At 33.8% G+C, this 14,864-nt stretch overlaps 1 protein-coding gene across 5 annotated transcripts in view; it reads left to right on the forward strand.

Annotated features, from left to right (window-relative positions):
- Positions 1–14,864, forward strand: part of ERBB4 (erb-b2 receptor tyrosine kinase 4) — a 1,170,744-nt gene that overhangs the window by 1,120,517 nt on the left and 35,363 nt on the right. For all 5 annotated transcript variants that reach the window (XM_050751368.1, XM_050751370.1, XM_050751367.1 and 2 more), the window contains 4 exons: positions 1,528–1,603; positions 5,517–5,663; positions 7,675–7,772; positions 9,170–9,340. In XM_050751368.1, the coding sequence (XP_050607325.1) occupies positions 1,528–1,603; positions 5,517–5,663; positions 7,675–7,772; positions 9,170–9,340 (492 nt within the window). The remainder of the gene's footprint in view (positions 1–1,527; positions 1,604–5,516; positions 5,664–7,674; positions 7,773–9,169; positions 9,341–14,864) is intronic.

Raw genomic sequence — 14,864 nt, forward strand, 5'->3', positions numbered from 1 at the left:
TTTTAAACTACCCTATTTTGCCTGTTTGCTACCAAACTGCAGTAGTCTGAGACCACAGCTTTGAAATTCACTATAAGACTGCACAGAAGTTGAAGTCTATAAATCACATGGCTTCACTTGTCTTGAGAACATAAGATTTGAGACATAAGATTTGTCTAAAGCAAGATTCATTACTGCTTTAAATGCTTGGTAACCATTAAGTCTTTATCAAGCTACCTGTGATTTAAACTTACTTCTTTAACACAATGTCCGTAGTCCATAAAGTCTGCTAACTCCTTGCCCATAGGGAAATTACTTTCAATGTGTCTTCTGTTCCCTTTCACTGAATACCATGATTCTGTCATAGAGTTACCTTGGTGTCACCTTGGTGAGCAGCCAACCTCGTGATTTCAAAGGCCTATTTAGTTTTAAGCTTTCAACTGCACAGTAGAAGTGTTTATCTTTATTCCATAGAATCTAATTATATTCCCAGCTATATAATGCTGCCCTGCATAGTTGAAACTCATTCTGCTGGCCCATCATCAGCAGGATATGTGGGTTGAGTTGTTTTTCTTGTAGTGATGATAGATTTGTGCTGATCCCCTCACATTATTTTATATAGTTCCTATTTTGAAAATGGTACATATTTTCAATACTGGCTAACCAAGATGAGAGAGGTCATTTGAAGCTGGAAAATAAAGCAAGCCTAACTTTGGAATTCACGATTTTAGGCCTTTTATTGGCCAAATTATATGAGAGGAGAAGGGAGGGGGCAAGTATAGAAAGAGTCCATTGTACTGGTGGCCCAAAATGTGTCTGAGGGTGAAAAGGGATAACTGAAAATATAACAAATCTCATTTTTTGAGAAAAAACTATAAACACATTTTTAGAAGCATGTGTATTAGATGTTTAGATTTGACACTGTAAATCATAATATTTACTAGCAACTTAATTACTGAAAGTTAATTAAGAGCTATAGAAAGTTATCCCTACTTAATTATTTTTACCTTTAGTTGTTTATAAAGCTTTTTAAAATAAATAAATAAATAAGTATGACCAAGCATGGTGGCTCATGCCTGTAATCCCAGCATTTTGGGAGGTCAAAGCAGGCAGATCACTTGAGCTCAGGAGTTCTAGGTCAGCCTGGGCAACATGGTGAAACCCCATCTCTAAAAATGCAAAAATTAGCCAGGCATTGTGGCACACCCCTGTGGTCCCGGCTACTCAAAGGCTAAGGTGGGAGGATCACTTGAGCCTGGTAGGCAGAGATTGCAGTGAGCTGAGATTGTGCCATTGCACTCCACCCTGGGTGACAGAGTGAGACCCTGTCTCAAAAAATAAATAAATAAAAAATGAATAAGTATAGTATGTCTTTAGATTATTTCACTTTATGTATTTTATAAATTAACATATATTTATAGTTATATCTACACACATACAATTTTAAAAATATGATTAAGTCCAGCCCAGAGATTCACATTTATGAAATATATATAGAAATGAATTTTTAATGTAATTTTAAAACTTTCACTTCTTACTTCTCTATAGATGCCAATTAAATGGATGGCTCTGGAGTGTATACATTACAGGAAATTCACCCATCAGAGTGACGTTTGGAGCTATGGTAAATAAATCTTCTTTGCAAATTAAAGCTTGTAAAGCAAAAATACGTATGTTAAATTCATGTGAAATATCTTAAGCTAAATTATTTTGTTGTGTTATAAATACCTATTTATAAGCCTAATTTCCTAAAGGAGTTAACTCTTTGCTTTCTCAATGAAAAAAAGAACAACAAAATATTCTCTTTTATTTTAAGTTGTGAGATACACATGCAGAACCTGCAGGTTTGTTGCATAGGTATACATGTGGCATGGTGGTTTACTGCACCCATCAACCCGTCATCTAGGTTTTACGCCCCGCATACATTAGGTATTTGTCCTAATGCTCTCCCTCCCCTTGCCTCCCATCCCCCGACAGGCCCCTGTGTGTGAGGTTCCCCTCCCTGTGTCCATGTGTTCTCATTGAAGAACAACAAAATATTCTAAATAGCATTCCTATTTGCCTTTTTCTGCTTTTTTCTAGTTTATTACAATGTAATATACTAATATCTCTGCTAAGATGTTTTCCATAAGCTTTGGTTTGATAGCAACTGGCTTGATCATTTTGACAGTAAAAATATTCAGCCAATTTTGGTTTAGGGACAATTTCATAGAATTTCATGGCGTTAATTTTAAGCAACTTTCAAAAACATAACTTTGAATATAGTAAATATTCAAACAAAAACAAAACTAACTTTTTGTGTGTTTTTTACATATGAGAATTTTTATGGTCTATAGTAGAAAACAGATTATTGTCATAACTAAGAAAAATTACTGACAGCAGTAAGTTAGAGCAATGAACATGGTAAAAAGAGAAGACTGCTAATTACAACATTAATTTTAATTTACAAACTACTTGTGGAGTAACAGAAATGTTGCAGAGTGAATAATATGAACTGGAAAAGAGTGATATCTATAATTAGAACATTTATTTTATTGTGCTTAACTTAATTGTTAAGATGAGCTATTGAGCATCTGTCTGGCTACTTAAATGTAAGTCCAGTATTACCAAGAAGGAGTCAATATGGTTCTAAGTTTAAACATATAATATAAAATTGGTCTTTCTTACAAATAAAAAAGCATAACACCCACTTAAATAAAAGGGTGGTGGTGAGATTTAAACGCATGGTACAATTTATTTTACTCAAACTTAAGCTTAAAAAAAGTTTTACCTTTTTTTGCATTGTTGGAAAAAAAGATATAAACCATTCAATCACTTCGAACTTACAACTCTTGTCAATGCTTGACAAAACTTACTTCCTAAACTATTGTAAGAAGTGTATAGAAAAACATCTATTACATGTATTCTATGATAAATTTATATATTATATGATACAGATTAACATGTAGATTAGCATTTATATGTTACATGATATAGACGGGTTTATAGAATATATGTCAGATTTATATATTATATATATATCATATAGTATATTTTATATATGTATATACTTTTTTCTTTTTCTTCTTTTTCTACTTACAATTCACTGAATCAAATGTGGCAATCTCCTGAAAGCAAATTTAAATTAGCTCAAAATATATGAAAAGTTGGCAGAACAGTCATATTTTTAATAGTAAAATTTGTCTTTTGGGAAAAATCTTGTTACTCAGGCTGTAACATTTTTCTTCATGTTGAGTTGCAAAATCCCAGGAACTGTTCATCAAAAATAAATAAAAAGATAGGTAGTACTCTGTTTTGAAACACAGCCCAGGTCATCAACCCATATTCATAAGACACTTAAAAATTTTTATGATATATCATAGTTGATTGCAAAAGGCGTCAAAGGCAGAGGAAGTTGCATAACCTTGTTTACAGTGCACCTTTATGGAAAATTCTCACTAGGTGAATTTTTATTTTTACAAAAATAAGCATCGGCTGTGATATACATCTTAAGATAAAGGAATTGCAAGTAAAATTTGAGATTGTTTTATTTTAGCTTTCCTGATACTGTTCTTTTGCATGAAACCATCCTTTTCTAACCCTATCTTGTCATCACCTTTACAAGCATATAATTGGATTATTATCAGAAGTAGAGTTTTTTATATTTTGACTTTTGTTTTTGTATTTATATGTTTCTGTTTATTATATTTTCTATTATTTTGATTTACAGTTGCTTTGTATCTTGCTTATGTTGGGAGTTCTGATAGAGATGTGAGAGTATCTACTCTATCTTTTATAACTGCCTATCTAAGTTAACAAAATGTTCTCCTTAAATATATATTCTAGGCCCAGCATGATGTCTCGTGCTTGTAATCCTAGCATTTAGGGAGGCCGACGTGGGCAGATGGCTCAAACCCAGGAGCTTGAGACCAGCCTGGGCAACATGCTGAAACCCTTTATCTACTAAAAATTACAAAAATCAGCCAGGCATGGTGGCTCATGTCTGTAGTCCCAGCTACTCAAGAAGCTGAGGTGAAAAGATCATGTGAGCCTGGGGAGGTTGAGGGTGTAGTGAGCTGTGATCATGCCTCTTCACTCCATTCTGGGTGACAGATTGAGACCCTGTCTAAAATATAAAATATATCATTCTAAAATATAAAAAATTCTAAAATATAAAATATTCTAAATATAAAATATTCTTAAATATAATATATATATATATATATATTCTGTAAGTATGACTATCTAGAGATGAACAGTCATCCACTTAACTTGTTGCAGCCCGCCTCAGAGAAAATTTTTATGATATATTTTAGGAACTACTCCTTAATATACAAACTTAAAGATGTAATAACAGTCAGTCAATTAAATTATCACTAGGTATATGTTAACAATATGCCTAAAATCCTAAGATGTAAATATTAACCAAAAAAAATCAGGTAATAGTTAATATTCTATTATAAAGAATGATTTTAAATTCAACATAGGTTTATATTTTAAGCTTTGTATTTTTGTTATCAGTCAATGATAACAGTTATAAACTAAAAACGACTTCAGCCTGAGTAAATAATTCATTATAGATGGCAGTAGGAAAGAAAACATAGCTCTAATTAATGGATTTTATATTGAAAGATGACTGTATATGTACATCAACAAAAACTCACTTTGTAATATTTTTGTGCCCAGCTAGCCATTTCTGAACTTAAAAATCTTTACCCTTAAGAAAATATTATTTTAAACTATATGATCATTATATCACAAAAATGATATTTAGTGTATATATTATTGCTGAAATCAGAACCATCATTATCATCAAAACTGGCTCTTTGCATGCTAACATTTAGTGTATTTGCTTTTGCAGAGAAAATCAATGTCCCAATGATTCAAGAAAGCCATTTTATTACCTAAAGAATAAACTACTTTTTATCCCCTTCACAATTTTGTTGATGCCTACTTCACATGTACTATATATTACATATGGAACATTCCTCACTCAGGTTCTCATATTTGCTAACGAAGTATATCTGTTTTATTCAACTATTCTCTTTGTGTAAGGTAGAGAGAGTCACAATTCTTTATTGTAACATAAGGTAATTATTCTGGAAGCCTTTAATAGTAAAGATGCTAATCTTAAAATTAGTCAATATTTTATTTTACTGGCAATCATATTTATTGTTACTGAATACATATGTATGTATAGTAAATGAATTGTTTTATGGATTGCAACATGGTATAGTGAAATATAACTTGGATCAGCAAACATTAGTATTACCTATAGGCAGAAATGGGAAACAGATTCTATACGCTGATATCCACTGTAAATTGTCTCTTCTATCCATTAGAAATTCCAAGACAATAATAAGAAAATTGAATTCCCCCACAAAGATTTTGACATTGGGGTTCTCATAATGGATACAGGAATTTGTGGAGCTTTTTTTTTTTAATTGATTGGTGTTTTGATTGACCTATAAGAAGTATTCTTTTACCAGTGGTATATTGCCAGTTTGTTCAAAATATGTTGTTAATATGCTTAAGTAAGAATTTTTTCTCCAATATAGGAGTTACTATATGGGAACTGATGACCTTTGGAGGAAAACCCTATGATGGAATTCCAACGCGAGAAATCCCTGATTTATTGGAGAAAGGAGAACGTTTGCCTCAGCCTCCCATCTGCACCATTGACGTTTACATGGTCATGGTCAAATGTAAGATTGCAAAATAATGTTATCATCACCATCATCATTTGTAGTAAAGTAATAGCACAGATTACTCAATCTGTATAACATTTCTCTGTATTGAAAAATACAACAGTTCAAAAACAATTATGAAGGGAACATGTAAATGCCTCTTTGTTGTGACTATTATTAATATAAAGTAATATTCTTCCATGCTATGAAGTCAAAATTATGACTTTTACTCTCATAATCTCCATGACAGTCAAATTGCCTGTCATAAAGAGAGGTAATTAGTCACAATAATGTTCTTAGTAACATTACTAACAGGAATGTTAGTAATAACATTAGTGACCTTTATGGGAAAATATCAGGCTACATAAATGATCTAAACATGAAGGAAAAAACTGGAAACTGATAGTTTTAAACATTAATTTAATAGAAATGGGTCTATGGGTTTTAGTCAAGAGCAAATTAGCAGGATAAGATGGGAAGTGGGAAGAAATGAATCTAGAGTGAGCTAAAAAGATTATAAAGGTTTACTTTTTTCAATTTGATCATTTGTTTACATCAAACTCTTACTTTTCTTTTTTCTTCCCATGCCCCAGACACATATGTATTATAAATGTGTTTTTGAAGCACAGGCCCTTAATTTAAATAGAATGAAGGAAGTCTCTGGAGTTTCTGGCTTAATTTAAGTGAGATTAACATGTAGCAATTTCTCTTGTATAATCGAAGGTTTTCCACTTCTGATTTACACCGGGTTAGCAAAGAAACAAACTTGTGAAGGTGAATAAGCATCTTATTAATAAGAGACTTTGGACCCAGGTCTACTCAGATTTATATTCATGACATGTGTGATACATTCTGACAGTGAGGGAGGAAATAAAAAATGTTCTTCGCAGTTCGGGTCAGCATGCCCTTTTCACTAAGCATAGTTCTATTTACTCAATATTTAGTTGGAGAGAAACCGATACCTCAACTGTGGTTAACCTTTTTTGGCTTCAATAGTTTCAGAAACACCTATTTTCTCATTAGCATCTTGGCATTAGCAAGCATTTTTTCAAGTGAATGCATATAGAATACAGAGCATTTGAGCTTTGTTTGGAGAGAAAAAAAGCAGATGACATGAATGATACATAAAATAACACCCAAAAAATTCCCAGATTAAGAATAAAAACTGAATTCCCAGAAAAGGAAGGAAAAAGCTTTACAGCCTTATTCTATTAAATATTGTTTGGTAGATATCTATGGAAAAAAGTTTAAAAACATGCATGTCTTATATAATCTAATCCTATAACTAGCATAGGAAATGATTGAAATTCATTTGAATTTAGCTCTGATGAAATTATATAAAACCAAGAAAACACTTTCTCTAATAGAGAATTTTACCTTTCTTTTGGAGTTTTAATACCTAACAAGACGATAATTTGGCAAGAAAATCAAGGAAAGCTTGGTACTTTTATTCTTGTCATCTCATTAGCTAAACAGAGCCTGTAGAGATAAGGTCTACTTTATTTAGACTCCCAGCTAAATAATAATACATACCTTGAAAATTGCTGATAGTATGTTTATGCTAGACAAGCTAGTACTAAGATAAGCTAATGTCTATTGCTGAATAGGCATTACCAATCACTTTGCGTTAGTTTTTCTTTTTTTTGTCCACCAGGACAAATGTAGCACAAGACATTTGCTTTTAATTTCTCTTTTCCCCTTTGTGCCAGTGTAAGCATTGTGACCAAATCTTTTCTCCCATGTCACTCCTAATACAAAATAGCTTATATTGCAGTCACCTCACCTATACCCATCAGAGAAAAAAATTTATCTTTTGTCTGACAATACATTACATTTAGTTACGAATATCAACAAAGAGACTGATAAAGCCTTATCAATTGAGTTGTGTCTTTTACTAGCTTTCTTTCTTTTTCAGATCGTTATAATTAAAACAACATTTTTCAAACTTTTGCTCATATTTTCACAAAATTTAAATTTCAACTCCTTTTAATTATGGATATAGTGACATTTTCACTGTGTAAATTTCCAGGTTGGATGATTGATGCTGACAGTAGACCTAAATTTAAGGAACTGGCTGCTGAGTTTTCAAGGATGGCTCGAGACCCTCAAAGATACCTAGTTATTCAGGTTAGTACATTTGACTTATGCGTTTAAGACTAGACTGATGGCAAACTCACTGTAAAATGAGTAATATCGGGACTTTGGAACTGTGGGAATGACCACTAACATGCTGATTAATTAAGTAGATTATCATGTGAAATGACTTACTTATGGAAAAGAGCTTTTTTACTTCATGTCAGATCCACCTTTTAGCACCTTCCCTTAGTATTCAAGTGGCTCTGCTATTGAACAGATCATTATGATTATACATATACATGAAAAGGTCTTGATCCTCAGACACTTATTTTAGCACCTTGATTTTATTAACATTATGTGTAAGTCATGTTCATTAGTATAATTTTCATTTCTCAGAACAAAAGGAAGACAGATTATTGTTTTAATCTTGCCCATGCTTGAAGACAGAGAATCAAGTTTCAGTATATTAATATTTAATTTACCCAAAAATATTTTAAAAGATGTTCTGTTTTATTTGGAGGGATAGGCAGTATCCAAACAATAACTCAATTCAAATGAATTGATGCACATTTGAATCAACCAACCAGCCAAAGGAATATTTTGTATTTAACACTAGAAAAATAGACTGGATAACTTAAAAATAATAATATATTTCTCTATGATTATTTTCGCCTAAACTATAAACAAATGGGCCTTGGACTAGAGTGAGTTATATTTCCTCAGTAAAAGAAGGTAGCCTTTATTTACATATCAATAGTCTGACATAAAGATGAAAGCTAGGTTTTAGAAGATACGTATTTCCATTAATTTTTTCCCCAAAATTAGTTTTCATGAACTGAAACTGTTTCCAAAAATTATGTAACTTTAAAAATATAGGAAAAATATTTAAGGTGAGGTGAAGAAAAGCATAACAAAGGTTTTGGTGTCTTTCTCATACTCCTTTACTCTATTTGCCACTTGCACTATGAGTTTTGAATGTCACTACTTTGAAAATGTAGCCAGTATGCTATAGAATAAAGTATAGACCCTATGGTCCTGATAATCCTATAGCATCAAACCAACCAAATAAAATAAACATTGATAAATCAATCACATTTTATTGTTTATTCTTAAAGTTGCAACCCATACACGATCTGGGCAATGAACAATTATTTTCAGACCTGAAATTGATTTTACCTCCCTAAAATCGTCTTTTGATTTTGCTTTATTATTCTCTAATGGTATTTATCATATACTGCTTGTATAAAGTGTGTTTACCTGGCCCTATCATTTCTAAGCATGTTATAGGTTTCTTAATGGCTGGTGGTTGTGCTAAAGACTTTTTTTTTTAAATGTGTGTATGAATTTTTCAACCATTTGTTATGATATTACATAAATTTATTGCAGAGACCACATATTTAAGATAAGAAAGAAAGAATCATATTTGTGTCTGATGGGCAATCTTTTAGGGTGATGATCGTATGAAGCTTCCCAGTCCAAATGACAGCAAGTTCTTTCAGAATCTCTTGGATGAAGAGGATTTGGAAGATATGATGGATGCTGAGGAGTACTTGGTTCCTCAGGCTTTCAACATCCCACCTCCCATCTATACTTCCAGAGCAAGAATTGACTCGAATAGGGTAAGAAGGAATTATATACACATACCATATTATTTCTGAGATATAAAATCAAGTAAATAGGGTATAAGCACTAACATTTCAAAATAATTATATAGCTCAAATCAATGTGATGCCTAGATTAAAAATATACCATACCCACAAAAGATGTGCCAATCTTGCTATATGTAGTTAATTTTTGGAAGACAAGCATGGACAATACAACATGTACTCTGAAATACCTTCAAGATTTTAGAAAAAAAAAATTTTCCTCATCTTAATTTATTTAAAACAAATCTTTAAAAAACAATTCCAAATAATAAAACCATATGTGTATATAAATAAATGAAAAGTCCTATGAAGTAGGCTTTCTACTTTTTTTCTTAAAAAGATATTATGATTAGTCAAGAAGTAATACAAGTATAAATCTTTCACTCATTTAAGAAAAATTAAATATTTTCTGTCAAGCAGAAACAGAAAACCGTGCAGTCCTTTGAACCTAATCATATCGAAAAGGCTGCTAAGAAGTAGATTTTCTTTTTTTTTTTTTTAATTATACTTTAAGTTCTATGGTACATGTGTACAACGTGCAGGTTTGTTACATATGTATACATGAGCCATGTTGGTGTCCTGCAGCCATTAACTCGTCATTTACATTAGGTATATCTCCTACTGCTATCCCTCCCCCGCCGCGTCCCCACATTAGGACTCGGTGTGTGATGTTCCCCTTCCTGTGTCCAAGTGATCTCATTGTTCAATTCTCACCTATGAGTGAGAACATGTGGTATTTGGTTTTCTGTTCTTGTGATAGTTTGCTGAGAATGATGGTTTCCAGGTGCATCCATGTCCCTACAAAGGACACAAATTCATCCTTTTTTATGGCTGCATAGTATTCCATTGTGTATATGTGCCACATTTTCTTAATCCAGTCTGTCACTGATGGACATTTGGGTTGATTCCAAGTCTCTGCTATTGTGAATAGTGCCGCAATAAACATATGTGTGCATGTGTCTTTATAGCAGCATGACTTATAATCCTTCGTGTATATACCCAGTAAGGGGATGGCTGGGTCGAATGGTATTTCTAGTTCTAGATCCTTGAGGAATTGCCACACTGTTTTCCACAATGGTTGAACTAGTTTACAGTCCCACCAACAGTGTAAAAATGTTCCTATTTCTCCACATCTTCTCCAGCACCTGTTGTTTCCTGATTTTTTAATGATTGCTATTCTAACTGGTGTGTGATGGTATCTCCTTGTGGTTTTGATTTGCCTTTCTCTGATGGAGAGTGATGATGAGCATTTTTTTCATGTGTCTGTTGGTTGTATGAATGTCTTCTTTTGAGAAGTGTCTGTTCATATCCTTTGCCCACTTTTTGATGGGGTTGTTTTTTTCTTGTAAATTTGATTGAGTTCTTTATAGGTTCTGGATATTAGCCCTTTGTCAGATGAGTAGATTGCAAAAATTTTCTCCCATTCTGTAGGTTGCCTGTTCACTCTGATGGTAGTTTCTTTTGCTGTGCAGAAGCTCTTTAGTTTAATTAGATCCCATTTGTCAATTTTGGCTTTTGTTGCTGCGTTCCTTTGGAAGGGGAGATGCGCTCTGATTTTTTGAATTTCCAGCTTTTCTGCACTGCTTTTTCCCCATCTTTGTGGTTTTATCTGCCGTTGGTTTTTGATGATGGTGACGTACTGATGCGGTTTTGGTGTGGGTGTCCTTTCTTTTTGTTAGTTTTCCTTCTAACAGTCAGGACCTTCAGCTGTAGGTCTGTTGGAGTTTGCTTGAGGTCCACTCCAGACCCTGTTTGCCTGGGTATCAGCAGTGGAGGCCGCAGAAGATAGAATATTGCTGAACAGCGATTATTGCTGTCTGATTCTTGCTCTGGAAGTTTCATCTCAGGAGTGTATCCCGCCATGTGAGGTGTTGCTCTGCACCTAGTAGGGGATGTCCCCCAGTTAGGCTACTCAGGGGTCAGAGACCCACTTGAGCAGACAATCTGTCTGTTCTCAGATCTCAACCTCCATGCTGGGAGATCCACTGCTCTCTTCAAAGCTGTCAGACGGGGGCATTTACCTCTGCCAAGGTTTCTGCTGCTTTTTGTTTACGTATGACCTGTCCCCAGAGGAGGATTCTACAGAGGCAGGCCAGCCTCCTTGAGCTGTGGTAGGCGCCACCCAATTCGAACTTCCCTGCAGCTTTGTTTACCTACATAAGCCTCAGCAATGGCAGGTGCCCGTCCCCCAGCCTTGCTGTCGCCTTGCAGTTAGATCTCAGACTGCTGTGCTAGCAATGAGGGAGGCTCCATGGGCGTTTGACCCTCTGGGTCAGGTGTGGGATATAATCTCCTGGTGTGCCCTTTGCTAAGACCCTTGGTAAAGTGCACTATTAGGGTGGCAGTCACCTGATTTTCCAGGTGTTGTGTGTCTCAGTTTCCTTTGGCTAGGGAAAGGAATTCCCTTCCCTCTTGGGCTTCCCAGGTAAGGCGATGCCTCGCCCTGCTTCAGCTCTCGCTGGTCGGGCTGCACCCGTGGACCAGCGCCAACTGTCCGACATGACCCAGTGAGATGAACCTGGTACCTCAGTTGAAAATGCTGAAATCACCCGTCTTCTGTATCACTCATGCTAGGAGCTGTTCCTATTCGGCCATCTTGGGCACACCCCTGTAGATTTTCATTTCTAAGAAATAGATTTAAGTTTAGAAAGATGTTTCTGAAAAGAATTCACATTTCATTTTAAATGTTAAACCTACTCTATATGAATTCCATTCTTTCTTTGAAAGCTGTCAAATCCATGCATTTGTTTATTTTTATAAATTCATTCCTCATTCATTCAACATATATTGAGTACCACTGTATGTGAAGTATTAGTATACATTTAAGACTCAAAGAATTTTGACACAACTTCTGCTTTCAGGAAGTGACCACCTTAATCAAAGAATCGTACAGATATAGGGACTGAATAATAAGTGCTGTAATCCAGTATTCACTGACCATTACAGAGCATGAAGAACTAGTAAATTTGTGTCTGTAATCAATTTCTTCCATTGATAAGATATAAACATGATGCTTAATTTTTTCTAGAAGATAATTTTCTCTTAATATTTTTTTCCTTCTTTATCTAAGAACAGTATCATAGCTAGTAGAACAAACAGCATCCAGTTTCTCTTGACCATAGCCATAAGAACATTTTCAACTTGCTGCTCATTATCTAACATAATTTGCTTTATTTCATAGTGACAGTAATAATTAAGTAATAATCCCCTGGTGTTTACTATTCAACACATATATGTTAACCTCCTTAATCCTTAAACAAACTTCATGAGGTTCTATTATTATCATCCCCTTCTTTCAAATGAAGAAACTTGCCACAGAGATGTCAGCTGATATGACTGGTGTCACACACCTAGTCAGTGGAAGAGGGGAATAATGTAAGCTAGATATCTGCCTCCTACCCTGTAGTTTTGCTTCAAAGTTACTGAAGCATGTTATTTCCATGATGTGATTAGAGTCTGGGACTTGTCTTGTTTGGGAAATTCCCCAGGTGGTTTTCTTATAAAATGCATCTCAAATGTGCCCTGCACCTTTTACTCATCTACCTCCATTTAGAAGATCTGATATGGAAAGGGACAAAGAGACCTCAACTAATTTTTCTTTTCTATTAAAAATATATCATTATAGCACAAACTGAAAACTTTATCACATGCCCAATGGGGATAGATAACTAAAAGTTTTTAAAATTAGATCAATGGATAGGTAATGAACAATCAGTCTTTTGTTTGTGAGAGGGAAGAAAGCAGTTAAGGTGTATACAGGAGGCTCTCTGTACACTTTGCAAAATGATCAAATTATATACCCTGGTATTTATAATTTTAAGTGACAAATTCATTACTTCTGGTTACAACAGTGAAATTAAAAAAATAGTTTCCTGTAATTCTATACATATTTTTCTTTTTGTAAGAATTCTTACATTTCAACATTTTGTTCATTTTAATTTATAATTCTCAGTGTAAGAAATTCTTAATAAAGGTTTGCGCTAACTAGATGGAATTATTGAGACAAAGTATAAATCACCCGAGGACTTATTTGACCTTTAGCCATCATTTCTTATTCCACATTATAAAACAATATTACCTGTAGATCTCTTTTTACTTTTTCAGTCCTTGGAAAAGAAATTGTGCTTAAATATCATTTTATGTTCAGGCATTTAAAAAGCTTTATTTGTCATCTATATTGTCCTAATGGTTTTCAGTCTGGCTTTACATAACTTTTACAGAAATTTCTAATATGTGCAAATGCCACATTCCTCCTTTCTTTCCTACATGGCTAAATTAGAAAATAAATTACTTCCATTTTAAGTTCGGTGGCTAAGTAACGTGCTAAGGGAACATCTTAAAAGTGAATTTTGATCAAATGTTTCTTAAGTATATGTGATAGACTTTGAAACCAAAAAAAAAAAAAAAAAAAAAATTCATTTTGAAAATATAGGCTCCACTGCGCATTAATTAAGAAACTTCAGGTAATGTTCTGAATATCTCTATTACTTTGTTTCCTCATTTTCTAAATGCAGTAGTGCCTATCTTATATGAGTGTTAGGCAATTAACTTTTAAAAATTGCAAAGTATTTATAATGCCAGGTAAATAAATTTTATTACTCTACTTTTAGAATCACCAGTTTCATTTTTCATTTTTACCATTTTCATTTTTAACTTTTTCCTTGTCAATATCATATATCATAAATAATCACACTTCCTTATAAGGTGCTCTACCCACTATCTATGAAAAGCTTGTTGATGCAATTACTGCTAGGCCAGCAAATTATTTCTGCTGATGTGTTCTAACATCAAATAAAGACAGAAGTAATTTTTTATAGTGCTTTTGATTTTTTTTCAATTCCACATGTTTTGATAAATTACAACTTGAAAGCAATGAATCAATTCAAAATACAATGTTTATATTTGTCCAGAAAGTTGATGAATACACATTTAAGTCGTGTTAGAAAACACTTACCTAATTTACAGCTGCTGTTACTATTGTTAGATATACTTTTAATATTACCTTAAAATTTTTTCTTTTTTTTTTTTTTTGAGACAAGGTCTCACTCTGTCACCCAGGCTGGAGTGCAGTAGCGTGATCTTGGCTCACTGCAACTTTCACATGCCAAGCTCAAGAGATCCTCCCATCTCTGCCTCCAGAGTAGCACTACAGGTGCATGCCACCCCTCCCAGCTAATTTTTTATATATATATATATTTTTTTGGTAGAGACAGGGTTTCCTTATGTTGCCAAGGCTGCTCTTGAACTCCAGAGCTCAAGCAATCCACCCACCTTGGCCTCCCAAAGTGCTGGGATTACAAGTGTGAGCCACCATGCCTGGCCTCAAATCTTTTTAAGCAATAATACACCAAAAGCTATTACTCTAGTGTGATGTAAAAATAGGAGAAAATGAGAAGCTATTTAACTTCTGCAAAGTGCTCTATAGCTGTAAAATGGGGATTTAAAAATTTTCTCACAGAATATTATGAAGATTAGCTTTTTAGTGTATGCAAGCATG

This window comes from Macaca thibetana, chromosome 12, assembly GCF_024542745.1.
Source record: "Macaca thibetana thibetana isolate TM-01 chromosome 12, ASM2454274v1, whole genome shotgun sequence".
Taxonomy (NCBI): domain Eukaryota; kingdom Metazoa; phylum Chordata; class Mammalia; order Primates; family Cercopithecidae; genus Macaca; species Macaca thibetana.